This window comes from Vigna umbellata, chromosome 5 (assembly GCF_029865625.1).
Source record: "Vigna umbellata cultivar VRB3 chromosome 5, Vumbellata_1.0, whole genome shotgun sequence".
NCBI classification, from domain to species: Eukaryota; Viridiplantae; Streptophyta; class Magnoliopsida; order Fabales; family Fabaceae; genus Vigna; species Vigna umbellata.
The window spans coordinates 58,906,467-58,933,301 of NC_142169.1; the positions used below are offsets into that span (position 1 = coordinate 58,906,467).

General features: G+C 32.7%; 2 protein-coding genes across 4 annotated transcripts; both read left to right on the forward strand.

The window, feature by feature from the left end:
- The first annotated feature begins 3,850 nt into the window (after window positions 1–3,850).
- LOC124830746 (expansin-A13-like) lies at window positions 3,851–5,300 on the forward strand. Its single transcript, XM_047304545.2, has 2 exons — window positions 3,851–4,625; window positions 4,860–5,300. The coding sequence occupies exons 1-2, from the start codon at window positions 4,045–4,047 to the stop codon at window positions 5,173–5,175; spliced, it is 897 nt and encodes a 298-aa protein (XP_047160501.1). The 5' UTR covers window positions 3,851–4,044; the 3' UTR covers window positions 5,176–5,300.
- A 10,375-nt stretch (window positions 5,301–15,675) lies between these two features.
- On the forward strand, window positions 15,676–26,495 carry LOC124830747 (Regulator of chromosome condensation (RCC1) family with FYVE zinc finger domain-containing protein). Of its 3 annotated transcripts, XM_047304547.2 has the most exons (11): window positions 15,676–16,001; window positions 18,629–18,849; window positions 19,820–19,906; window positions 20,397–20,486; window positions 20,609–20,695; window positions 20,796–20,990; window positions 21,811–23,728; window positions 23,831–23,892; window positions 24,524–24,670; window positions 25,070–25,416; window positions 25,826–26,495. In XM_047304547.2, the coding sequence occupies exons 2-11, from the start codon at window positions 18,793–18,795 to the stop codon at window positions 25,944–25,946; spliced, it is 3,111 nt and encodes a 1,036-aa protein (XP_047160503.2). In that variant the 5' UTR covers window positions 15,676–16,001; window positions 18,629–18,792; the 3' UTR covers window positions 25,947–26,495. The 3 variants fall into 3 exon arrangements, with proteins under 3 accessions (XP_047160503.2, XP_047160502.2, XP_087947506.1); XM_047304546.2 differs by having other exon boundaries at window positions 15,678–16,001; window positions 21,811–23,892; XM_088091380.1 differs by lacking the exon at window positions 15,676–16,001 and adding an exon at window positions 16,479–16,909 and having other exon boundaries at window positions 21,811–23,892.
- Window positions 26,496–26,835: the final 340 nt, after the last annotated feature.

Below are 26,835 nucleotides of genomic sequence, written 5' to 3' on the forward strand. Positions count from 1 at the left end.
ACGATGTCATTAATATATACTATCAAGTAGACACATCCAACACTTGAGTGACGATAAAATGTTGAATGATCTATATCACACTGAGTCATACCAAATTGTTGAACAATTTTACTAAAATTTTCAACCTAGGTCCTACGAGATTGTTTTAGGCCATATAACGATTTGCAAAGAGACATAATAACCTAAGATAATTCTCTTGAGCAACAAATCCTAGAGGTTGTTCCATATAAATCTCTTCTTGTAAATCTCCGTTGAGGAACACATTTTTTACATCCAGTTGATAGAGACTATTGTTGAAAAATCTCATGGTTCTAAATAAACTAAGACATGTGATCTTTGTTGCTAGAGAAAAATATCACCATAATCCAACTCAGATTGTGTGTAACCTTTGCTCACAAGACGGACTTTAAGGCGATTAGTAGTTCCATCACAACCAACTTTGATAGAAAAAACCTACCTGTAACCAACAACAGATTTTTCAAATGGTAATAAGACAAGCTCCCAAGTTCCACTATTCTAAAAAATGCTTAGTTCATCTATCTTGTTGTGACTCCAAACAAGATGGGCTAAGGCATCATTGATAGATTTTAGGATGGTCACAAAAGAAATAGATGAAAGACATATATAAAAAGGTGAAGACAATTTATGAAAACTTAAAGAAATATAATGTGGAAAGAGATTATAGATAAAGTGTATACCTTTTAGGAGGGCATAGAAGGACAAACTCAATTGTCAGAGTTGAATGAGACAAACGAATTGGCACTTGAATTGAGTCGCTTTGTGGTTGTTGAGAAACAAGTGGTGGACTAGGCATAATTGAAGGAGCACACATAATAAAAATATTGATATTATTAGAGGAAGACATATCAAAAGAAAAATGATAGTTAAAATAAAAGGAAGACCCATTGAATGTGACATCTACAGAAACAAAATAACAGTTAAAAGAATAAAAAAAACACTTGTATCCTATTTTTGATCTAGTAAAACCTAAAAGAACACATTTGTGTGATTGAGGAGATAACTTATCAAGATCAGAACTAAAATTATGAACAAAACATGTAGCCCAAAAACTTTAAGAGGTAAGGAATGAAGAGGTTCACGAGAAAATAAAATAGAATGAGATATTTTATTATCTGAACCCGAAGAGGGCATATGACTAACGAGATAGCACACAGTAAGAATAATATTACCCCAAAAATATTAAAGGAGATGAAACATGTTGTGAGACACTATGAGGAAAGGAACTACGAATATGTTATTCTATTTGACACGACTAACAACCAAATTGAACAACTTGGATAAGTTAGGAACAAACTATTGCAATTTGGCACGAGAGATATGACCTAACTTTGCATGAAGAAGAGATGAATCTCCATAATTGCGCTAACATGTGTAGAAGGGCGAAGATGATAAAGACCATGAGACTCACATTTAGTGCCAATCACCTATCTCGAATTTCGGTCCTGTAAACAAACAAAATCTTTGTTAAAAGAAATAACAAAATCTAGAGAACAAGTTAGATGACTAATGGATAATAAGTTAAAAGGAGACCTAAGAACATAAAGAACATTATCAATGATAAAAAGGAAAAAGGTTAACAGTCCCAATACCATGAGCTAATATTCTATATCCATAAGCCATTTTAACAGAAGGTAAAAGATCCAAGAAGATAAAGAAGAAAACAAAGATTTATTAATAGTAATGTGATATGTGGTTCTTGAGTCAAGAACTCAAGGACCAAGAGAAGAAGATGGAGTCAAACCAACAAAAGATGTACCTATGTGTGGTACAAATGTGATACTATAAGGTTGTTTATCCTTATATCATTTGAAAATTTTACTAAAAATAACAGAGTTGTCGGTAATATCGGATGAAGGAAGATCTCTAATAGGTGATTGTGAGGGAGAATCAGTTTGAACAACAACAACAGATCTAGGAGGATGACCATGTAATGCATAACACTTGTCAATCTTGTGGCCTAGCTTGTAACAATGGTCACACTTGTGACATCCTTTTCCCGACTTGGGAGAGTGATTTTATCGCGTTGAGATGCCAACACAGAGGAATCATAACAAAAATAGGTGTATCATTGATGTGTTTGCTAGGTACATGTAAAAGAATGGAACAAATAGAAGTTAAAGTGAGTACAATAGGTGAACCCAAAATCTGATCATGTATCTGGAAATTATTATCTGCAAGGTCGTGTAATGTCAATATCATGAAGAACTTTGACCGTTGCTCTATTTATTGGGCATTAGTAGAGACAGGAGACAATAACTCATTAAATTCATGAAAAAAAGCATGAATTTTACCCATATAATCTGTCATAGAGTCTTGATGCCATGAAGCAACAACTTTGAAAAGATCATGACAAACACCATAAATACATTGAGTATCATTGCTGTATAATAATTTGACGTGTTCCTAGATATTAAAACATGTTTCGTAGGGACGAAACATTTGTTTTAAAGAAGAGTGAATGGTACCCTTCAAAACAACGCATAATTAAGCATCAATTTTCAATCAACGGGTAACCATAACGAAATTAATAGTTGTCACGTTCTAAGTAATATGATCAACATACTCATTACTCTTAAGTCAAAATTTAACGTTTGATACCGAAATCACATAATTAGTATCATTTAACTTATCAATAGATAAATGCACATTGACATAATTAATACATATGAATGAATCAAATACTGGTAACAGAAGAAATGTAAGAAGGAGAGGAAGCCATGAATAAGCAAGAGAGAGAAAAAACCTAAAACCGAAAGACAACCCATCAATGCAGCAAGGCCAAATGCAGATAGAAGAGGTTGCGACGAGTCCAACGAAGGTTGTCAACGCCGAAGATGATGACGCACTACCGCCATGCACGACAGGAAAAAACGACGATAGCAAACTGTGGTCGGCACGTGAGAACAGGTATGAACTTTATTGACGACAATCTCGACGAAGTTGTGGTTGCCTGACCAAGACGAGTATAACCGTGGGGTCACCAGTCGAAACTGATGTTCCAACAATGGTGACGGTGGAACGATGACGACTCTAACGATGACGACAACGATTGAAGTGGACAAGGGCGACGAAAATTTTTCAAAAGAACCTTAAGTTATATCATATTCAATATAATAAAAATTCTGCATTAGATTAATCTTTCTGATATTGAATATACACAAAATACTGCATTTACAATTAGAAGATATAAGATAAACTTAAAATACAAAAATAATAATAACAAATTAAGTGAAAATAAAAAAAAATTATAATATATCTAATAATATAATATTTCTAACGTATATAATATCTTGTGCTAAATCTACATTAATTTTATCTAAATAATTCAATGCAAAAATCATATTATAAGATTTTATTTTATTTGAATTTTATCATCTCATTATTTTTATAATATGTTTACAACTTTGGCAAGAGTTTTATAAAATTAACATATTTCTATAATGATACCTAGATTTATGAACGCTCCAATTTGGATTGTTACTTGTGTCGAAGAAGAAGAACTTGTAGATTCATAAGAATGAAATTTACTTGAGCTGGATCATCCAGTGTAAATGGGGCAGGTGCACGCGTTTTCTTCCATTTCAATCTCCCTTTATATACATACCCACACAAATGAATGAGAGCCTTGTTTAGAAGCTATATAATATAGGTTAAAATAGATAAACCCGGAAATTTAGATTTCTTCATGGATAAAGAATTAAGAAAGGACCAAAACAAATTTCCATCTGAGATTCCACGTTCATGTTGGGAAACAGGACCCCACTTGACAAAAACAAAAGCATCTTCTCTGCATTGCAATCAATGGCATGTGTATTCTAAATTCTATTCAATACAAAGTCCTCTAAGATCATTTGGTTGACGATGAATAATTAATGTGCAGAAATTATGAAACTTTTATTGTGCAGATTGAGTCAGTAATAGCCAGCACGTGGAACAGTTATTCAGAAATGAATGCAGTAAAAGGCACGAAAAAGACAAACAAGTAAAGAGATAGAAAGGTTATGAAAAAGCGAAAAAGAAGATATGATTTGCATCACTTTGCCATCGCTTGTATCAGCAGCAGCAACAACAACCAAACGCAAATCAATGTCAAAACTAACCGTTCTCTTGTTTCTTCTATTCGCATTCTTCAATTCTTCAACAGTCACCACTTTATACTCTCCTTCACCTCCCGCCGCGCCATTTTCCCAATCTACCCCTGACCCCGACTCCTCTCCACCGGCAGAGTGGCTCTTCGCCCATGCCACGCACTACGCCGCCACCGATGCTCTTGGCGGCGCGTGCGGCTACGGTGACCTTCCCAACGGCATGGCCACCGCTGCACTCAGCGAAGCCCTCTTCAACCGCGGCCAGATCTGCGGCGCCTGCTTCGAGCTCCGCTGCCGCGAGGAGGACGCCGACTTCGACCGCCGCTGGTGCATCTCCGGCGCGTCGGTTGCCGTCACCGCCACCAATTTCTGCGCACCGAACTACGGATCCGACGCCGAGAGCCTCAGCGGACACTGTAACCCTCCGAAGCAGCATTTCGTTCTCCCCACCGAAGTTTTCGAGAAAATCGCAATCTGGAAAACTGGCACCGGCAACATGCCAGTGCAGTATCGCAGGTACTCCTTCACCCACTCTATCATTTTCTCTCTTTTCTCATTATAGCAATGTGATAAAATTTATTCATAATAATAGTTAAAAATTGGTTACTATCTTGAAAAGAATATTTTTGAATATGTAAGTTTAACCGGCAGAAAGAAAGTGTTTGAGAAAATTGAGTACATTTGAAATGTGAGTATAGAAGAAGACGCCATGGAATTGAAAAGTGAGATTTGAATTTGTGTTTGGAGCAGGATAGAGTGCAGAAGAGAAGGAGGAATGCGGTTCACATTGAGTGGTTCTGGAATCTTCATTTCGGCACTGATTAGTAATGTGGGTGGGATGGGAAACATTGTGGGTGTGAAGGTTAAGGGTTCAAAAACTGGTTGGCTTTCAATGGGTAGGAACTGGGGTCAGAACTGGCATGTTAATGCTTTACTGCAGAATCAACCTCTCTCTTTTGAGGTCACTGGTAGCGATGGAATCACTGTTACATCTTACAATGTTGCTCCCAAGGATTGGACTTTTGGACAATCTTTTGAAGGAAAACAATTTCGCCTGAACAGATAAGAGGAAGGACCATTCTCCTTCCTTTTCTTCTCCCTCACCATTGGAATTCTCATTCACCTGTGTAATATTTCTCAAATAGATCAAAGTGATAATATATCTAAGCCCTATAATTCATACTTGTCCCACTAATTCTTCTTAGAGCAAAATTTGTTTGATGAAAGAAGTGAGTTTGTCCTTTAAATCATGTACCTTTGGTGATTTCAACATTCATAAATTGGCTTACTAACGTTCGTAAATTTACAAGGAAACATAATTAGATTAGAAAAAGGTCGCGTTATACGTTTGTGGTTGCCAACAATTTATTTGAGATCCAGACTCAAGATTATTTTTACTGCATTGCAATGCATCAGATGTGTTATGGAGGTATTTTCAACTTTTCCAATATCCTATAAAGGCGCAAAAACAAAACATGGGAGTGCGAAAAGCAATTGCCGAGAGAATAAATATACCAACTATAACCATTATTTGTAGTGGGTTAACAATCAATATTTTCTTTCTGCACCCCACTATTATTAATTGCACAGTCACATTAAGAGAAAAAGATTAGAAAACCCCCCTCATTGCGCCACTGTCATGTCATCATTGCTACTACATCATCATCGCTTCACCTCTGTTATCAACTACAAAGTGAAAGGAAGAAGAAAGTTCGTTCTAAAAGATATTGTATATGTTTCAGAAAACTTGTTCTGGGAATTTTATTACGGAAATCATGTTCCGGAAGATGTTCAAAACTACTAATCTAGAAATCACTTTTAAGAACGGTAAAATGTTTTTTTTAAGATTACGGAGGAGTATTTAGAAATTAAGAGGGTGCATAAAGAAAAATCTGTAAACGAGTCAAAGTAGGCTTGGGTTTGGGCTTAAACACAAAGCGTGTTAGATTTCAATAAGTTTGAAACAAATATCTAATCAGAGATGTGTATGGTTATTAAACTATCGAGTTAACTCGTAAATTCGTACGAGTTTACTTTTTCAGATATGACTTCCGAGTTAACTTGGAAGTAAACTCTTTTATGCGTAAACTCGGTAAAATTGACTGTGAAATTGGTAGGATCATGTAGAATCGCGAGTTTGGAGCGATTCTACGAGCTTGAAAGGGAGAAAAATTAAAAAAAAAAACAAGATCGTTTGGGGTTTAGGGTTTCATGACCTGATTGTCACTATCTCTTACGCCTTTCTATCGTCTCACCTCTTTAATGAAATGTGTCAAAATTAATGACAATAATCCAAGTATTTATATTTTACAATATTTATTTTTATGAACAATATATCTATAAATTTTTATTTATTTAAAGTTATATAATTTTTTAGACTTATTTCAATTAAGATATTATTTATATAATGTTTTTTCATCTAAAGTAAACTCAATGAAGTTGAGTTCTCGACTCTCACGAGTTTGATAACCTTGGACATATCTATTTTCTTTCACCAGAAAAAGAAAGAGAAAAGGAACGAGAAAACTTTGGATATCACAAAAAAAAACAAAGCAGAAACCAACATTATACCTACCAAGTTCAATAGAAATTTGTTAACGTAGTTGAAGAGTCTGATATGTGTTTGAATCATTGCTAACTTAGACAATCTTAACGAAATTTCATGCTAAACATGTCACAAATTTAGTTAGTATGATTTGTACCATTCTCTTATAACTTGTATATCTCCAAAAAGTAAGTAAACTGTGCAACTTGTATTTTAACACAATGCCTTTTGGATGAGATTGTAAGAAAGAAATTTATACTTGTTGAAGTAATAATAGCTTAAAAATGAAGTCTTGTAAAAAAACAAAGACATGAATGTTGAGAAGGCCGAATCCACTTGAGTTGGGTTTGTCGATTTCCGTTTCATCTTTCTTGAACTTTCTATTCAGTGAACAATGTCTGAATCACCCCAAGTAGTAGTAGGTTTTGAAATTGATATGTTAAATTGATTTCGACAATAAAGTTGATCAAAGAAGGGTTTCAAAGATAAACCAGTTTAGTTGCCAACAAATATTTGGATTGATTGATTTGATCCCACATTAATAATGTACATTATCTTCATCTTTCTTACTCTTTCTCTCTATTTTATCCTTAAACATAATTATTTTATTATAATTCAAAATAAGTCTAACAATCTCCTACTGAATTTAGATTAGAATAATAAATATATAAGATGTAGTTTGGTTTGTTTTATTTTTCAGGTCTGGAATAAAAAATATTTTTAAACTATTCAAACCATCATATTATATTTGTTTATACACTATTTACTCAAGCAGATAATTCGGCTGAAACTCATTTTTCCATTCTACAAATTGAAGTGAAATTAATATAAGTAGAAACATTAGGTATATGTATGCTAACGTAGGTAAAAGAGAATTAAATATACATTTAAAAATGTCATCTGCCTGAAGTAAACACAGAACTTTGTGAGCTATATAATGCTTAATTTTGGACCACACTGCAAAGTTTAAAACTACAGTGGTCCAAACAAACCATTCATGCAAAAAGAAAAGGTATGATGTATATTTGGTAATATTCAAATAACATAAACCTAAAATTTATCAATGTTTTGTGTAGGTATACCACTTTCTGATGCACGTGCGTTAGGCTATATCAGAAAGTTTAAATGATTAAATTTCTTTCTACCCAATTCTATCAAACAAGCAATAATATAATATATGTTATTACATATTAGTTCTGTGTGAGTGCAAACTTTAAGAACACATCATCAAGGTTCCTACCAAAATTATGAACAGTAAAAACGTTTGGCATGGGTCTTCATGAACAAATTAAAACTTGTTTTCAGTGCCACTTTTGTAATAAATACTGTAAAACAATATATCAGCAACAGTTATGTTAGATTACTCTGGTTGGGTTTTTCTAGCATTGTTTTTCAATTAGATTATCAAAAGTAAAACATGAATTCCGGTACAAAATCCATACCAGAAACACTTAATGAATTGTATTTAAGTCATGTCCAGAAACATATTCAAAATCTAAATTTCGTTCAAAAAAGGTAAACTTAAATTCTAATAGAATTTTACAAAATCAGTTTATGAAGTAAGATTTATATTTAGGTTTAATAACCTCTATGGTCTCAATTTCGTTAGATAATGTCAATTCAGTCTTTATTTTTAAAAGTGTTTGGAATATATCCACAGTTATTAAAATTTGTGTCAAATTTGTTTCTTCCGTTAAGTATAACCAAATGAAGTTAATGCATTGATGATCTGACATTAGTTATCGACAATGTGTCAATATATTGTTTTGTGCGTGCTGACATGTTAATGACTTACGAAAGATATGGTGTTTTATTAAGATAGGGTTTTTGAATTTAGGGAAAAATCTCATGTGCTATTAAACCATTTTAACTTGTATATATGGATGTGAAACTTTGACTATATGCCAATGAATGAAGGTTTAAACTTGGAAACAGATAAAGCAAAGGGTTAAGGAAAGAGGAAGTGATGAGGAATTTGAATGGAGTTTAGTCCTTTTGTGTTTGAAAAGAAGGAAAGAAGCTAGGTGGAAGGAAAAGGTAAGAAAAGCATAGAAATGGTCCAAAGGGTGAAATCATATCATGTCTGGTTGCAGCAGACAAGTCCACTGATATGGATCCCACCAAAGTACAGGGCTCTTATAAGCAAGCTTTGTAGCATGTCCCTCACTATCTAATACTTGTGACAAGCTATAATGTCTTGTAACATCTTCCAAAATCATGTGCTTGTCTACACTATACATTATCATTGCATGTGTTCAGGGTATGACATGCCCTTTGAGGGCATTCAATTCAAGACATATCCACATGCCCAATTTCAACATGTCACTCTCAACAAATGTTCTTTACAATGAGGCCATTCACATGCTCCAGATTAACATGAAATCTATTCAACTAATTCAAGTTAAATTGGTATGGTATGGACTTAGCTCTAATGCCTCCCTCTTCCATCCCTTTCAAAGTGCTTTTGTTGAAACCACTTCATAGGATGGCAGCAAGTAAGCAATAAGCATTCGTGTGATTGCCCTTGACGCTTCTTCTGTTTGTGTTAGGCAGTGTTGGCAGATTTTTCTTGGAGCTTCATCACTGACAAGTGACAACAATAAAAGATTTCAACTTTTGTTGTGGCCAGTCAATGCTACTTGAGCACATAATATCATCAACAACCACAGGGTGAAGTTACATGTCATATATGGTAATGGACAGAGGCATCAGGTTGAGAACGATAAACTAATTGGTTACATTACATTACATGAAGTGAGGTTCTTGTCAGAGTTTAGGATAAGTTTGATCTGTTAAGCACTCATTAATTGAGTCAGTCAGTCTTAAACAGTGATAAACACAGACGTTAATCCACTACAAGTTACAATTAAGACTCATCCACGAACTGTGTGTTTTCAAAGTGTCAAAAACAAAAATGCAGTGATAGTATCATATCAAGTGCTTATATCCATTAAATTTAGTGGGCATGCTGGCCTGAGAGGAAACACTTGTGATTAACAAGTCAAATCACTCCATTGTAGCATTAATGATTAGCATAATTATATCCAAATTCAATTGCATAGCTGCATTGTTCCAATTATTTCACAAGGTAGTTGCCATTCGCTATCAGATTTTGAATAATTTTCCCCTGCCAAACTTATCTCCACTGAAGGGTCCTATTCATCTACCTAATTGATTTTGAAAAAATGTAGTCGTTTTCTTCTCCATCTGAGTCAGTGAGCAACTTATGGATGGTGAACCTTTCATCTTGTTTTGTAGTAGATATCAATAATTGGGATAATAAAGTCTTCAATGCAGGGAGTCTTGAGACTGAAACCTCCCTAGCCCCTTATTTTTTTCTTTTTTGTATTCTGACAGCTGGTCCAAAACATATGATAAAGATTGGTTAAAACATCTTACGTAGCAAAAGGATAGAAAAACCAAGAACAAGAAGATACATATGTGTAGCAATTTGGGGACCCCTTTAGTTTCACACGCACATTGGGGTTGTTTGTGACCGACAAAATCCGATTTGAGGATTTAGAATTTATGACAGAGCAAATGGGTGTGTCAATTCATGAAAGAAATATCCCTGTAAGTTGGATCTATGGTGGAGCTGGTGATCCAAGTAATCTCTGCAACGTCCTTAATTGCTTGTTATGTTTAGCAACACAGACACTTAAAACAGGACACTTGACAAGAAGACAACATGGGCACGGCCATGTCTATCCCTTACATGCCCATTTTTGGTCACGTTAACAAAATTTCAAGACCATTCCATGATGTTCCCCTCAGACACAGTGACCCATCATCTCCTTTTTCTGCATTTCTTTCTCTCATGCATCTCTGTTGCATGGGCTTCAATTCAAGCACCTTTACAATTTTTTTTTATTTTTTTTAGGTTTAATAAGTAATTTGTAATTATAAATTTTCTTTTTAAGAAATTTATTAAAAGAAAGTGATGGGATTTCTGTTAGGAGTAAGACACCTAATAAAGAGAAGCAGAAAAAATTGTTACACATCTAACAAAGTTGGTACTGCAGTGTTTTGAAATGTCAGGTAGATTTAGACAATGTTGATGAAGAATGAAGAGCTAGATAGCCATTGGAGGGTTGGTAATGGTTAAAATAGGGTTTAACCACCTATGCCCTAAATAGCTTCAGAAGGAAGACCTGTCAAATCCTTCAAAAGAACATTGTCCAATTCACTGACTTCACAATATTCCTGTCCACTCTTGCAAAAACTTCAACAACAAAATATAAAATTATATACAAATAAATTTCTTATTATTATTATCAATTTTATTTAAAAAAAATTATTGTGTGAAAAAAATAAGGTATTTAAGGCTTTATATTTTATAAGTATTATATAGATTTTTTATTTTTTTTTAGTGTAAGTATTATATAGATGCTTCATTAACAGCTCAAATCGTCAGTATTCCAGCGAAGTCTTTATACAGTCGACATTATGTCTTCTTCTGTTGTTTCCTTTCTGCTATTTCACGGGTTTCTTAATTGCAAGACAGTGAAATGCAGTTTTGATTTAAGTGGAATTAAGTTTACGATTAATTGAACATAAATTTAATAACGTAGAATTAGTTTTTTTTTTAAGTTATGATTTTCGATTTTAGTCCTTTCAATAAAATTTTCATGATTTTGTTTTTTTTTTTAAAAATCTATAACTTTGGCTATATTCTTATTTTGGCATACTTATTTATTTTTATATTTTAATGAATTAAATAGTATTGTAGAGGACCTTGAGTAAGATACAGGTTCCTTTTAAAAAAGAGTAAAATATAGGTTCAGTTGGACAAAAATGAAATATGTCTAACATACGGAAAATTTGGAAATTTGAGAAAAATTACGTATTTCTTTAATGGACGAAAACTAATTATAAATGAAAATATGAGAAGAAAAATAAAAATAAAATATAGTCTACAAAATTGTGGTTGAGGATTAATAGAAAAAAATGTAGTTTAGAAGAAAAGTGATTAGATTATTATTCTGATCCTAAATTAACTAAATGATATCAATATCTTTTAGATATATAAACTTTATCAACGTTTTATCTTTAAAATTATTTAAAAGTATATATATTTAACCTGTCTTAAATCTCAATTTTTAAATAATATAAGACTATTAATTATAATTAATTATAATAAGATAAGTTTTACTAGATTTAAGAAGAATGTTTAACCATTTCTAATAAAAAGTTTAAAAAATTAATGATTTATTTAAAAATCTTATCATCAGTAAAAGTTTAAAAGATTGATGATTTGTTTGAAAAATTCATTATCAACCCTACGAATAAAGGTTAATATTCCGAATATAAAACCTGATATTGGATGTGTTTGATAATAAAATTGTTGGGACTAAAATTTGTTTGTTATAAATGTTAGAAGTGGATTTTAAGTCTAATTCAATCTCACAAAATCGTCTAGTTTTAGTTTTAGTCGATGTAGGACTTCTAACATATCTCCTTATATATACATCTGGAGCTGATTTATAGAATGAGATTTACCTCCACTTATAAACTATGAATTAGCCTTATTTGTAGACTATGGGGACTTTCAACCATTAGGCTCTGTTTTTTTTTAGGGATTTGGGAAGATGATTTGAATGAATTTGAGTGGATCTGGGGTAATTTTTTTGTTGTTTTTTTGAGTGGATTTATGGGTAATTGAGAATGGATTTGGAAGTAAAGTTTGTGAGAATTAGTATAGGATTTGATTGATGTGACAGATTTACAAAATTAGTTTAATTGATAAAAATTGAAGATTACCAAAATGTCCCTAGTTATTAAAGTAATATAAAATGTTATTTATTAATGTTATATTTAATTATAAAAATGTTTATAAGAGAAAAAGTAAAAATTAATTTTTAAAATGTAAAAAAATGATAATTTAGTAAATTGAAATAATAATAATAATAATAACTATTATTATTAATAACATTATTATTTTTATTATAAAGAGAGAGAATCATTATTATGAATATTATTATTAATATTATTAATTATTATTAATTATTATTATTATTAGTTATTATTTTTGTTTCTTGGTTGAAGATGTAATACATTCACACCGTGGTAATAAAATACATTCACATAATGGTAAGTGGAAGGGACTAAAAAGACATTTGATTATAAATCATCTTAAATCTTCGCATAACACCCACGATTGGAAAAACTGATCCCGCAAATCCTTCCTTTCAATGACTCGCAATTCTTTTAAAGCGAACATGAAAATTTTCTAAATCCGCGCTTTCTTTTATTCGTAAATAGTGAATTCATCTCAAACGAACAAACCATTAAAGATTCATTGAATTCTATTTAGCTTAATCCCGCAGTAACAATACTTCATAGATAAAATGATCATTTATGGCAGTTAACAATTGAAATAACAATTTTTTGTAGAAGACACAATTGATGAATTATTATACTAAAAGTTAATAGTATTTTTAGAAAGATTTAAAAAAGAAAAATAGGTCAACACTAATTCTACCTACTTCAACATAAATTTTCCCTTGCCACAAACAAGACCTAAACACGATATGCAAATTGATTATCTTCAACACTATCATAACCATTTGACCTTAAATCAAACAGCACATAATCTATTACCTACTCCACCGGCACTGTTCAAATGGTCCACGTTTTTATTCAGACCACTTGCGTGCAAGAAAAATATACTTTTTAATGCCCTAAAAAACTACTTTTGGAACACTTATTTAATTGTAGAACTACTACTCCTATCTATAATTTTTGGAAGGGTTCAAGCACCAGCACAAAACCAAAAATTTTCAATTAGATCTTTTTTAGAAAACTTATAAAAGCTTAATGTAAAAGAAAAAAATAATAACCAAAAAGATGAAAATGCTATGATGATTCAATATACAAAATAAGTGGAAGTTGAATTGTAGATAAAAACAATATTTAAATAGTGTAGTAAAAGAAAATTGAAATAATTTGACGACTTTCATTAATACAAGGCCCCCACTTTTTTTTTTTTGACGCGAATATAGCCCCACTTTGAAATCTTGGTACCTGATGATGGTATGCTACATACAACCATGCTCATATTTGTCCAATACACATGTTTATTATGTATAAAATACCCGGTTCCCATTAAAACATAAAACAAAATTAAGTGATTTGTACTAACATTGTTTTATATTGTTAATTTTTATAACATTAATTTTATTAATTTAAGCTATTTCTATAGATCTATAATGAATTGAGTGAATTTAATATTAAAATTATTCATATGAACATGTTTTTTAGTTCAATATTAAAATCACATATAAAATAGCATTTAATGATAATTTTTTTTGCCTTGAAGTATTTAACCCATAAGATAGAGAAGGTATAAAAAAGTTGTGTATGTGAATAACACAAGGCATAGGAACATTTAATGCATCACATAAGTTAAGCATTATGCATCAAACACAATGTTGTATAATTCTATTACATGTTGTTGATGTGCTGGTTTCATTTGGACAAAGTTGTCTTTATGTCCAACATGGACCACTCCTCCTCAAAAGGGAAAGTTACCTTTTAAGATTATTTTTTGCTTAATTAATTAATCATTGTATTAATAATCTGGAGCCAAGGGATTAACACAGTGATGCCTTGGGATTAAGTAATTCACTGTTCATTAATTTTTCTTAACTAAAACCCAAGACACTGGCATCCACCCGATGCCATGTGAAGACAAATCATTTCGAATGAACAAAAAGATAAAAAAGGGTGAACACAGTTTCAAAAGAACCTGCAAAAGAACATCATAAATTACTAAATGGCATCGTACCGTTTCAATTGAAAAGTTGGGTTCTTTTATTTTATTTTTCTTTTAAAAATTATGTTTTGTTGATGACTTATTGTGTGTGATAGAACTTATTTGTTGAATGACTTAGAGTGTGTGATAGAAAGTGTAGAAATAATATATTGAATTCATGTGGCCATGATTGTGGAGTTTGTACTAATTTATTGATGGTATTAGTTGGCATGATGAACGAGATTTAAGAAAATAAGAAGCATGGAATAATAATGTTGTTATATATGCGTTGAAAAGAAAGATAGAAAGACCATTTTGTCTCTATTTTAGACTTTAGGCGTCAGCAAGATTCTTCTTAAAAGAGCCACCCTTTTAAAAAGACATGCAAATTAAAGTTGCTTTTGGATAATAACTCACTGTTTAGATACTAATCTCTTTTCAGATGCTCTGGTTTTTGCATTTTGGGAGTGTTTTTCAAACACAATTATATCGAGAAGGTCGGACGGCTCCAAGGAGTAAGGAATAACTCAACACCGGATAAACAAGGTATATATTTGGACAACGCTACTAAAATTGGACGATCTTATTCAACAAATAAGTTTTCGTTACCAGAATTAAAATAAATGATAATTAAAGATATTAAATTAAGATTAAGTCGAGATTAAAGTTTCACTAATATTAAAAGTAAAAGATAAATGATCATATTTATTGTATATTTAATATTATTATTCTAAATACTGTACAGACAGTTACTAACTTAAATATCCAATAACTTTTGACTAATACCCAGTAGAAGTGAAGACAAAGATATAAACATTGTATCCGGAACAATTTTAGAGGAAAAATTGTGAAGGAGTTTGAATAAAGTAACAAAAATCATGGTAACTAAGCAAGAATTTTGAACCCTAAACACTCAGTTTAGAGACACTACTCCAAAACTTTCATCATAACGAAGAATCCTCGTGGGGATAGAATTATTACAATTGTCAACAGTCAAAAGAAACTCGCTTCAATCATTGAGAGATAAGGAATCCGTTGAATGTGAAATTGCACGTTGCTGAATTAACAGCTCTTTTATTTTACTTTTTTCCACCTCTTCACACTGTTTGTCTTTACTCTGCAGTTTCGCATCTGTAATGTTTAGAAATTTAATCAATATTATTGCAGTAAATCTAACAATTTTTGTATGTAAAACTGGAATTTTACGGACCCAATTTGACGGAACTTTTTTTTTTTTTTACTTGTATTATTCCAATGAATATACATAGTATCGTAAACTTAGGAAGTTAATTTTTTTACTCAGAATTTGTTTGTATCAGATTGTCCATATCCTCATATACTTGTATTATATATTGGGACAAGAGCAATGATTCGAAGTGAGGAGAATTTTCTGCGAAGAGTGTTCAGAGTGATGCACAGTGAAAACAAACAGAAAGTTTTAAGTTGATAGTCAGAGAAGAAGGAAGACAAGAGAGTGTGATCGTTCAGTTCAGTTAAGGTTCTTAACATAAGAAATCATCATCACATTGTCTACCTCTGAACCCACTTTTCATTCCCTTCATCATTCTGCACTGGAAACAACCCAAATTCTCAGGTAATTCTTGCTTTCTTTCTCTCCATTTTTAGTTCCTTTCATCATTCTTGTTTGCTATGTATATCTATGGTGCAGATTTTTCTCCTCCAACAATCGTTATGCTCGTATAAGAAAATACTCTGAATTTTCTTTCTCTGATTATCCCTTTTTCACACACACAGCAAACCTTACGGTTTATTTGGAATTTAATCCACACAATTTGCATGATTGGAAAGTCGTTTAGAAGGAATGAATCCGTGATTAGTTTGTTAAAATTGTATTAATTCATATTCAAATCCCCAAAAACTGATAAGTTGTTTTTGTTAGATTCTCATTGGTAAAACGTGGATTACTGATAAGGATCTTAGTTTGAAATATATAATACGGAGAGAAAGAAACGGCACCGTTTTTACTTGCGCTCAACCTTCACTCCTTTGCCATGAAAGCATCTCGATTAAGATTGGATTCTGATTCTGATTTGGTTTCCCCACTTTACCGAACAGTCTTCCTTTCTTTCCTTCTGATATTTCCCTTTTTCTCTCCTCTCTCTCTCTCTCTCTCTCTCTCTCAAAACTAGTTTCTCAAAAAAACAAATTCAGAAAGTCAGATGATAGAAAGGGCATTTTGGTCAATTCCTTCTGTATGGTTCCACTCACTTGAACACTACCAACCACATTGCCTTTATCTCCACCGGTGGAGGTGTTCTTCATGGTCCTTACTGACTTTTCTCTCGTCGACGTCGTTTTCTGCGGCAGCGGTGGGTGCAAATCTAAGGCATATCGAATGAAAGAATTTAAGGCGCATCCAATCGCACGGTTTCGCTCTCTTTCTCTCTCGTCCTAGTCCTCTACGTGTCTAGGGTCGCCGTAGCGGCGGCGCTGCTACTCCGTACGCCGCTGGATATAGGAGCAAGGAAGAAGGTGTAGTAGGTAGGGCTTCTTTTGTCTTCCAAGTTATTTTTCTTTTATTTATTTATTTTTATTTGCTGAGGTGCAAGGGAGAACTGGGCCAGTCCGGCTTTTACTTTATTTTTATTATGGATCTTGTTATATGCAGGGCCCATTTGTTTGAAAATGTAGTACTCAAGGATAGTATTTTGTGCAACAAAATCTTGGTTTCTTACGTTTTTAATTGTTTTTATTCAAATAGGGTAATTTAATTTTTGTTCAAACTCTATATATAAAATTAGATATTTTAAAAAGTGACCTTATAAGTGAAAAAAGGTTGAAAAGGACTATGTGCGAAAATGCAGGTTGGCCATATTATTACATTACTGGAAAATGGGCATATATTTTATTCTGAACTACTCACAAATCATCAATTTATTGTTTAACGAGATATTCTTTCCCCTAGTCGCCTACAATGTAATGATAGGCATCAAAGTACTTGGGTGCTGCCTTTCTTATGCTAAAGAATTAGATTGACAAAATCATATGCGTTTCCTTCGTCACACATAATATATAATTCCCAAAGTTAAAAGTGTGGCTAAAATTTGCCATGGAGAGTACGAGAAAGGTAGGTTGATGTGCAGTGCACTTATAGACGTACTTTTCCTTTAGTTTTTTTGAGTCACTGCATGTTGCTTCTTTAGTATATTGCATGCAGCAATTAGAATTTATTATTATTTTTTACTGGAGACAAACTTACGATTAGAGAGATATAAACACTAACTAGTTAATTTTTCTCCTTGAATAGATCATTCGTGTAGATAGTATACCAATAAATGAATTCCATAATTCAGTTTTCTTGAATTGTTATGCTTACTGCTGAATGAATAAAGCGCCAATCTTACGTCAGTATCATAATTCAATTACTCAATTACATGTATTTAATTGTCTTTTTCTTTTTTGTCTTTTCATTTACCTGATGCCGTAAATTTTAGAGTAGTAACCTATACATTGAATTTGTATACCGATGACAAAAGGTAGTTGTATTTTTTAATTGATGTGCAATTGCTAGCATGATTTACACTAATTAACTGGTATTGTCCAAATATAAACCTTCCCTATATGCAGTGAATTACTATATGATATTATTATTACTATTGTATTTTAGAGGATTTTTGTTTTTACATTCGAGAAAATGTATTGAAATATGGTTTAAAGTTAATGGTGAAAACTTTGTATAATAATTTTTTAATGAGAATTGTTAGTTTGTATTTTTAAATTATAATTTTGTATTAAAAATATTATTAATCAATCTTCTTCTTCTTCTTCTTATTATTATTATTATTATCATCATCATTATTTTAATATTCCCGCATCATAATTTTCAGTAAAGTACTAATTTGTAAGATCTCATTTTATATGCATAATTTTTTATACATCCATAAGATAATTTTCACTAAGGCATTAATTTATAAGATATTTTTTTATATGCATAAATTTTGATATCAAACCTAAAATTTTTCTTTCAATCTTTGGTGGTTTTTCTTGTATGAAGTGCGTTATATATATATATATATATATATATATATATATATATGTATGTATGTATATGTATGTATGTATATGTATGTATATGTATGTATGTATATGTATGTATATTATATAGTGATCAATGAATGAGTAAAGTACATTATGGTATTGGATTGATCGCATTAATATTTTCTCTGTTGTTACTTACGTTATGTTCCTGTGTTCATCCAGACACTTCACAGAGAAAAAGAAAGAGAAAGAGAGAGATCTTCTGCATTCTTACCTCTCTTCAATCATTTTGCTGTCAATGATAAAGTTCCAAGTATTGTGAAAACTAAGGAAGGACTCCTTTCTGTGTCCCTTGTCTACCATTCTCTCTTCCATGAAACTACAACATGACGATGGAAGATGAGTCCTTGGCAACAGTCCCATTTGACAGGGCTATTGAACAGGTTACGCTTTTCATTTCTATTTCTTGTTAGCAACATTTCAAAGTCATGCTCTCTTTAGTGTTCTTTAACTGTTCTCAGTTTTTTCTCTAATTTCAAATCTTTCAATTTGTTTTAGTTTTGAAATGATTCCTGGGTTTCATTGCTAATGAAACATTTTCTTTAGTAGTGATTTTTTAGGTGTTTGATCCTATGATTGAAAGTACATTTTCCTTAATGTGCATAAACTTTAGTGAGGGCATTTTCGATTCTTGTTAAAAATTTGGAACCCCTCGCCATCTTTATAATTCATTTGTGTAAAAGATTATGAACAAAGATTGAAAAAGAGATAAGAAAGTTTATCAGAGAAGACAAAATCTTGATTATCAGAAGTTGAAAAGAAACAAATCCAGGACTATTACAAAATGAGATAAAATGTATTTATAGAGTTGGTGATTAACAAGCAATCCACCAAATGTACAATAGCTATCCACTAAAACAGAATTATTTAAAACCAGAAACAGAAAGCTAAAAGCTTTATCCTTTACCCTTTACAATTTGTTCATGACAATGATACACGTTGAATTTCTAATATACAATATTTGTTTATTAACGTAAGTTACACTTCGATTTCTTGATTTTTTTTAGCACACATCACCCAATATACATATTTTTTTATGAAATCACCCGAAACACATTCATTTTCATTGGTAAAAATTCCGGGTCCCTTCAATGTAATTGTTTTAAAAGCATACAAAATGAGATAGTAGTTATCAATACTTGTCAGTTTCGATTCTTTATTATTTAGGCTGGAATTCAGCATCTTTTGCTTTAGAGTAATTTTCTTAGGCCAAATGATTCTCAGAACACATTAACGTGTGTCTGATCTTAATTGTTGTTTCACTCTACTTCTTTTCTTTTGAGTATGCACACATTTAGAGAATTGATTTTCCATTTTTCCAAGACTCAAAATATGGTGTGTCTTTCTGTTCAGGCAATTGTGTCAATAAAGAAAGGTGCATATTTACTTAAGTGTGGTCGTAGGGGAAAGCCGAAGCTCTGTCCTTTCAGACTTTCCCAGGTAAGCTATAATGACATGACAAATCATTTTGGGAGGTTTATACGACCACTTCTTTAGTACGAAACTTGCCTAGATCACATTCTTAGTGCATTTTCTTCTGCAAATTTCTTATGAGTATTGTATTTAGAAGCACCGTACACGTGGACGTTCCAAACTGTTATATCCTTGGTTTTTTCTCAAGATATTGGCTTTGAATTTCTGATGTTATTTTTTTATCTATACTATCCTAAAAAAGGAAGCAAGTTACTCTTCGGTCGAGTGCTACTGTTTTTTTTTTCACTTTTTCAGTGAACATTTGTATAATAGTATTGATAGAGGACAAATTAAGTTTGCCTTATATTGAATACCAGTTAATAAAGAATAGATCTCTTGGTTTTTGTTGGGTGAAATGGTAAACGTTATTGGGTTTGAAATTTCATTAGTTGTCCTTATTTTCTTCATTGCATTATGATAAAGTTGCTGAAATTATCTTCCTCTTCTTTGGTTCTAGGATGAGAGAAATTTGATTTGGTATTCAGGACAGCAGGAAAAGCATTTGCGATTGAGTGTAGTTACAAAAATTGTTCAAGGGCAAGAAAATGTATGTAACGAACATCCGTGTATTCTGACTTGATGCATTCCCCCCTTGAATATGACGGTTTGAAATTGAAATGAACAGAGTTAAAATCATGTTTGGTTTAATAAATGGCTCACTAATTTCAGATAAGGTCCCAGAGGCAAAATGAACCCGAAAAGGAGTGCCATTCATTTTCACTAATCTATGCTAATGGTGAACGTTCTCTTGATCTGGTAATATTTGTGAATTGTGATTAATACATGACTTGATATAATTGCATTTATTTTCCCATAGTTGAAGATTGATTTGACACTTATTTCTTTTGAACTATAGATATGCAAGGACAAGGCACAAGCTGCTTCTTGGTTTGTTGGCTTGAAAGCTGTCATCTCTAGGTGTCAGCATCCTAGAGCTTTTAGTAGTTTAAGAAGTTGTAAAGGTGTGCAGAGTTGTGTTAGTAGCCCTGCTGGGATCTTACGAAGAAAGAAAAATCTTGGCCTTTTGGATGATACCTCTCAGTTTACTCAGGTTTAACACATTTTCTTTGTGTGGTTATCTCTGTATAATTAATAAAAAAATTTGTATAGCTACCCCACATGCATAATAATCTAACATAAGGGGTTTATAAGAAAGCATAATCTAATTTTTTAGTTGTTAATAAAAACTGATGGATTTTTTTTGTAGTTATAAATTAAATTTTTTTGAATTTATTAAACAACGAAAATGTTTCTTCACCTCCGCTTTATGATTACATTGAGCTTCCCTTGTTACTATCAAATAGTTACTGTTCTGAAGGGAGGTAAAGGCTGAATAATATAATCTTATTTCTGAATATTTAGGTTCAAAAGAGACGTGTTTTATTTTATTGAAATTTTTTGGGCATTGATTACAGTTCACTTGCTTAATTTTCATTGAGTTTTATGTCCGTGCACGTTAGGAATAAGAGAAGCAATGATAAAAAGGATGTATGTCGTTATGGATGTGCTTGAATTTCTGCAAACATGTATTTTTATTAGTATGATTGGCATATCCTTTGACTACTCTGTCTTCTTTATTCTCGTCTAAATTCTTAACATTAAAACCAAATTGATGGTTCATTTGATGACAGAAAACAGCATTATCTTTAATCTTCAAATGATTTTTTTTTTGGCATAAATGATTATAGACTTTAAAAACTTTACTACTGAAGCTAAACATAGAATGCTGAAGGTTTGATGATAATATCATGCTAGAAGCTGTCTACATGTACCTATTTCTCTTTGCCTTGTTAATATAAATAACTTGGCACTTTTTCTCCGAAAAGAAAATTGTCGCTGACATCGAATGTAACTTTGTTATTATTTTGAAGGTACATAGTTTATGTGCAAGTCCTACTTTGTCACTTTCCGAAAGGTGCTTTTCTGATGGCTTGTCATGCACTTCTGATAACCTATATTCATCGACATCTTTCCTCTCCAGCGCTCATGGTGTAACGGAAAATTCAGTGCCAAGTTCTCCATACATTGATCCAGAGGTTCATAGTAACATTGAATCAATTCGAATTGATAAGGAGCACAAAAAGAATTTGTCCTATAGGCATTTGACGCATTCTACCTCCGTACATTTAGGAAAAAGTAATGTATTGAAGGATGTAATGATATGGGGTGGAGGGATTGGGTGTCTTGTAGGGATTGTGAATGAAAGGTTTGTTCAAGGTGGGGTCTATTCTTTAGTGCCGAAGTTACTAGAATCAACTGCAATGTTAGATGTACAGAACATAGCTTTGGGAGGAAAACATGCTGCCTTAGTTACAAAACAAGGGGAAGTTTTTTGTTGGGGTCAAGGAAAGTGGGGAAGACTCGGGCAGAAAATTGATATGGACATTAGCTCCCCAAAAATAGTGGATTCTCTTAATGGTCTTCATGTAAAGCACGTTGCTTGTGGTGAATATCATACATGTGCTCTGACAGATTCTGGTGAAGTATATACTTGGGGAAATGATGTCTGCTGTGCAGATTTATTTAATGAAGGGAGAACTAGAAGTCAGTGGATACCACAAAATCTTGGCGGATCCTTAGATGGTATAAGTATCTCGAGTATTGCTTGTGGAGAATGGCATACTGCGATTGTCTCTAGTTGTGGGAGGTTATTTACTTACGGAGATGGTACATTTGGGGTTCTTGGCCATGGCGATCTTCGGAGCTATTCAAGTCCAAAAGAAGTCGAGTCTCTTAGTGGACTAAGGGTGAGGTCTGTTGCATGTGGATCATGGCATACATCTGCTATTGTTGAAGTTATGATTGACCGTTTTAGGTACAATAGTGCTAGTGGTAAGTTGTTTACATGGGGTGATGGAGATGAGGGGAGGCTTGGTCATTCCGATAACGGAAGCAAGCTTGTACCAACATGTGTTACACAACTTGTCGACTATGATTTTGTTCAAGTGTCATGTGGAAGAATGTTGACTGTAGCACTCACTAACATGGGCAAGGTTTTTGCAATGGGAAGTGCCAAACATGGACAGTTAGGAAATCCACATGCCAAGGATAAAGCAGTCATGGTTGAAGGACAACTCAAACAAGAGTTTGTTAAAGTTATATCAACCGGTTCATATCATGTTGCTGTTTTGACTTCTGCAGGGAGTGTTTATACATGGGGCAGGGGTGAAAGTGGCCAACTAGGGTTAGGTGATACTGAAGATAGATATACACCTTGTGTGGTTGAGGCTCTGAGAGATAGACAGGTAAATACTATCACTTGCGGTCCAAGCTTCACAGCTGCAATCTGTTTACACAAACCTATTTCTATTAGTGACCAATCAACTTGTAGTGGTTGTAGGTTGCCATTTGGGTTCACAAGGAAGAAGCATAACTGCTATAACTGTGGTCTTTTGTTCTGCCGTGCTTGTAGTAGTAAGAAGATTATAAATGCACCTCTAGCCCCCAGTAAGAGCAAGGCTTTTAGGGTTTGTGATCAGTGTTTTGATAAACGACAGGGAGGTACACATTCAATAATGGCATCTAAGTCCAGAAATTACAACAGTCAACAGTTGTTGAAGCATCAACAAAAAATTGTTGATGTCACTGAAGACCGGGGAGAGACAACCGTGACACAAGGTCCTCTGATATCTTTTGGTCAATCATGTTACAGGAAAAGTATGCCAAGTGGACGTAAGGATTGGAAAAACCACCCAGAAAGCCAACAGGATGTACAAGATAGTTCTTCTATGCTAGGTGGAATGCCGCAGTGGGGGCAAGTTCCATGTCCTCCCATATTTAAAATTAATGGTACAGAAAATCCAGTTGTTCATGTTTCTTCATCCAAAAATAAATTAGCCACAGTTTCTCCTTTTAGTATGGAATCTACAACATATAACTTCTCTAATGTAGAGACAGATACAACTAAATCTGAGAAGATGCTGCTTGAAGAAGTTCAAAGGCTGAGAACCGAGGTATTAACTCTAGATAATATCACCCTTTAAATTGCTTTAGTTTTTAACATGCTTTTGTTACAATATGGTACATACATGTCGAAAACTGTAAAATTATATTATTTTTCTTGCTACGTTTCTTCCATTTTAATGACTTTTTTACAATTCAATACAAAATCATTGTTCCTTGTTAGATCACAATTTATCAATTTATTTGTATATATACACCATAACAATACCGTGAAATTCATGACAACGTAATAGTTGAAACCATTTTTCTCAATACAAAAAAGTTCACGTATTGCTTCACATCTTAACTATTGAATCGTGTCTTTAATAATGCCTTTTTGGCACTCTACATGCTTATTTTTCTTGAAATCCTGTTAAGAAGTATTTTTTTAAAATCAACTACTATATATTTTGAATTTTTTCCATTTTAAGCAGTTGTATTATGTGTTTTTTTTTTAACTTCATTTGTTATAGTTGTAGTCAGTTTTAGCCTTTAGGGTGCAGCATTCCTCTTCTGAACTTTCCACGTATGCCCTTCAATAGTATTTTAACTTTTACTACGCAATTACTAGTAACATAACATTTCTATTCTGTATTGATTGTGCTCACTTTTCCTATGCTGATATTTCATATCATTGGATAGGCTAAGAGACTTGAAGAGCAATGTGAGCTTAAAAATCATAAAATACAAGAGTGTCAACAAAAAATTGAGGAGAGTTGGTTTGTGGCAAGGGAGGAAGCTGCTAAATGCAAGGCAGCAAAAGAGGTCATAAAAGCTTTAGCACTAAGGGTAAGTTCTTTATTATCAGTGTAATTATTTTAATTTAGGTTTAAGTTGGAATCTAGAATTTTCAACTTCATTTAATTTAATTTATATAATATGCGTAAGGTAGGTAGCGAAATGTAATAAACATATGTTAAATGAAGTTATTATATGACTATATGAATCAATTGTATCATGTACGAAATTCAAGCTTTAGAACTATTTTAGTATTTCCAGAACAAGGATTCATGGTAAAAATAACTTTTCTGACATGTACATATCTAATCATGAAATCATTATCAGAGCTTTTAGCATTATTTGGTTAAAGTCTCCCAAAAAAAAAATCAACATGATTTTTCTATTTTGTAGGTCTATATTTAAGTTGTATTCCTCGAACAAAAATTGATGTATTTATTACCATTGCAGCTTCATACAATATCAGGAAAAGATAACGCCGGGCAAGAAGCAAAAGTTGGACAACATGAATTTGTGCCTAATCTGGCAACCATAGTTACAGATATGAAGAGTCCAAGAGATTACAGTGGGGACAGTCTATCCAATTCTCCTATTGTATTCTCTAACACAATAAAATCCAAATTAGGGAGAAGCATGTTTCCCAAAAATGAAAATTCTAACTTTAGTAGTGGTGAGTCTCAACAAGACAATATCAATGGATTGAAGGCTGACTGGGTAGAACAATATGAGCCAGGTGTTTACATCACATTTACAACCTTACCATGTGGGAAAAAAGGCCTCAAGCGAGTGAGATTTAGGTAATGTCTATTCACCTAGTGCTTAGCCATAACAAATTCACTAATTAATCATATTTTTTCATACATTTTTTCATCATACCATTTAATGTTCGTGTGTACTCATCCTGTGCCCACTTAGGTTTCTTTTTTCTGTCGAGGAGATCCTCAAACTGATTTCTGGGCAAACGTTTTTAGATAAGTTTTTACCTAAATCATGTATAGTGTGAAAGTTTTCAAAATGTAAATCATGCACATACTTTATTTTGAACACTTGGTAATATCTCATCATGGTTCAACCGTGAGCTGGAAGATGGATACTCCTTTTTATCATGATATTATATGTTATGATTTTTAGTTTATTTATGGATGGTAGCGGAAGACAATTACATAATGTATTGTCTGAATGAGTGTGATGACGTGTGGTTTGCAGTCGCAAGCGATTCTCAGAGAAGGAAGCGGAAAAATGGTGGGAAGAGAATCAGAGCACGGTGTATCACAAGTATGGGATTGAAGGATATATAAACACGAGCCAAAGTCAGGTGAAAGGCTAATTTTTACTGCCATTCATCTCTACCAGTTTTCACCAATAGTTCTTAGTGGGAAAGAGGTGATGTTGGCTTTAGGCCTAGAAGAAAGATCAAGTGTATAGTACAAATAATAGTGTCTTTGTTCAGCATCTTGGGGCATTCATTCCGGTGTACAGTCACAAATAACAAAGTGTCTCTTAATTTATTTATTTTTCTGTTATTTATCCTTTTGTGTACTGATTGTCACACAAAGAGAAGTGGTTGTTTGAGAGCGACAAAATCCGACACTTGAGGATTTTTATGAAGGGTAAATGGGTGTGTGATGACTGCAATGTCTTTATTGCATGTTCTGTCGAACTTGACAGACACATAAAACAGTCGACACGAAGAGGACAGTTGAGAAGATGACAGAAAGGGCACGTGCATGCATGTACCTTACTTTCCCATCTTCTCTCATTCATCCCTCTTCCCATTTACAACTTCTCTGTCACCATGTTAGCCTTTCATTCTCACTCAGACATTCTACTTTCATTCACTCATTATCTTATCACATTTTATTTCTCTTTTCCTTCATATCTTCTTTTCCTATCAAAAATTAGTTTCTCAAATTTCTCATTTTTCCTTTTATCAGTTTTATTAATTGTATTTTGTCAAGATTTTCTGTTATTTATATTTTTATTTTTATATTCAAGGATATTTCATTCATTCATTCATGTAAAATAACTCTATGTTGTGATACTTTCAATAAAAATATTTCTATACAAGTTTTTAATTTTATCAAACACCCACAATTGACTGTTACGAATGCAATTATTGAGGTGAAACTTTTATTTTGATAGAGTTGAAATCAGCTTATGAATACAAAAAACCAATCGCCACTTTGTTCTTACTGTATAGTCCTTTTAAATGTTAA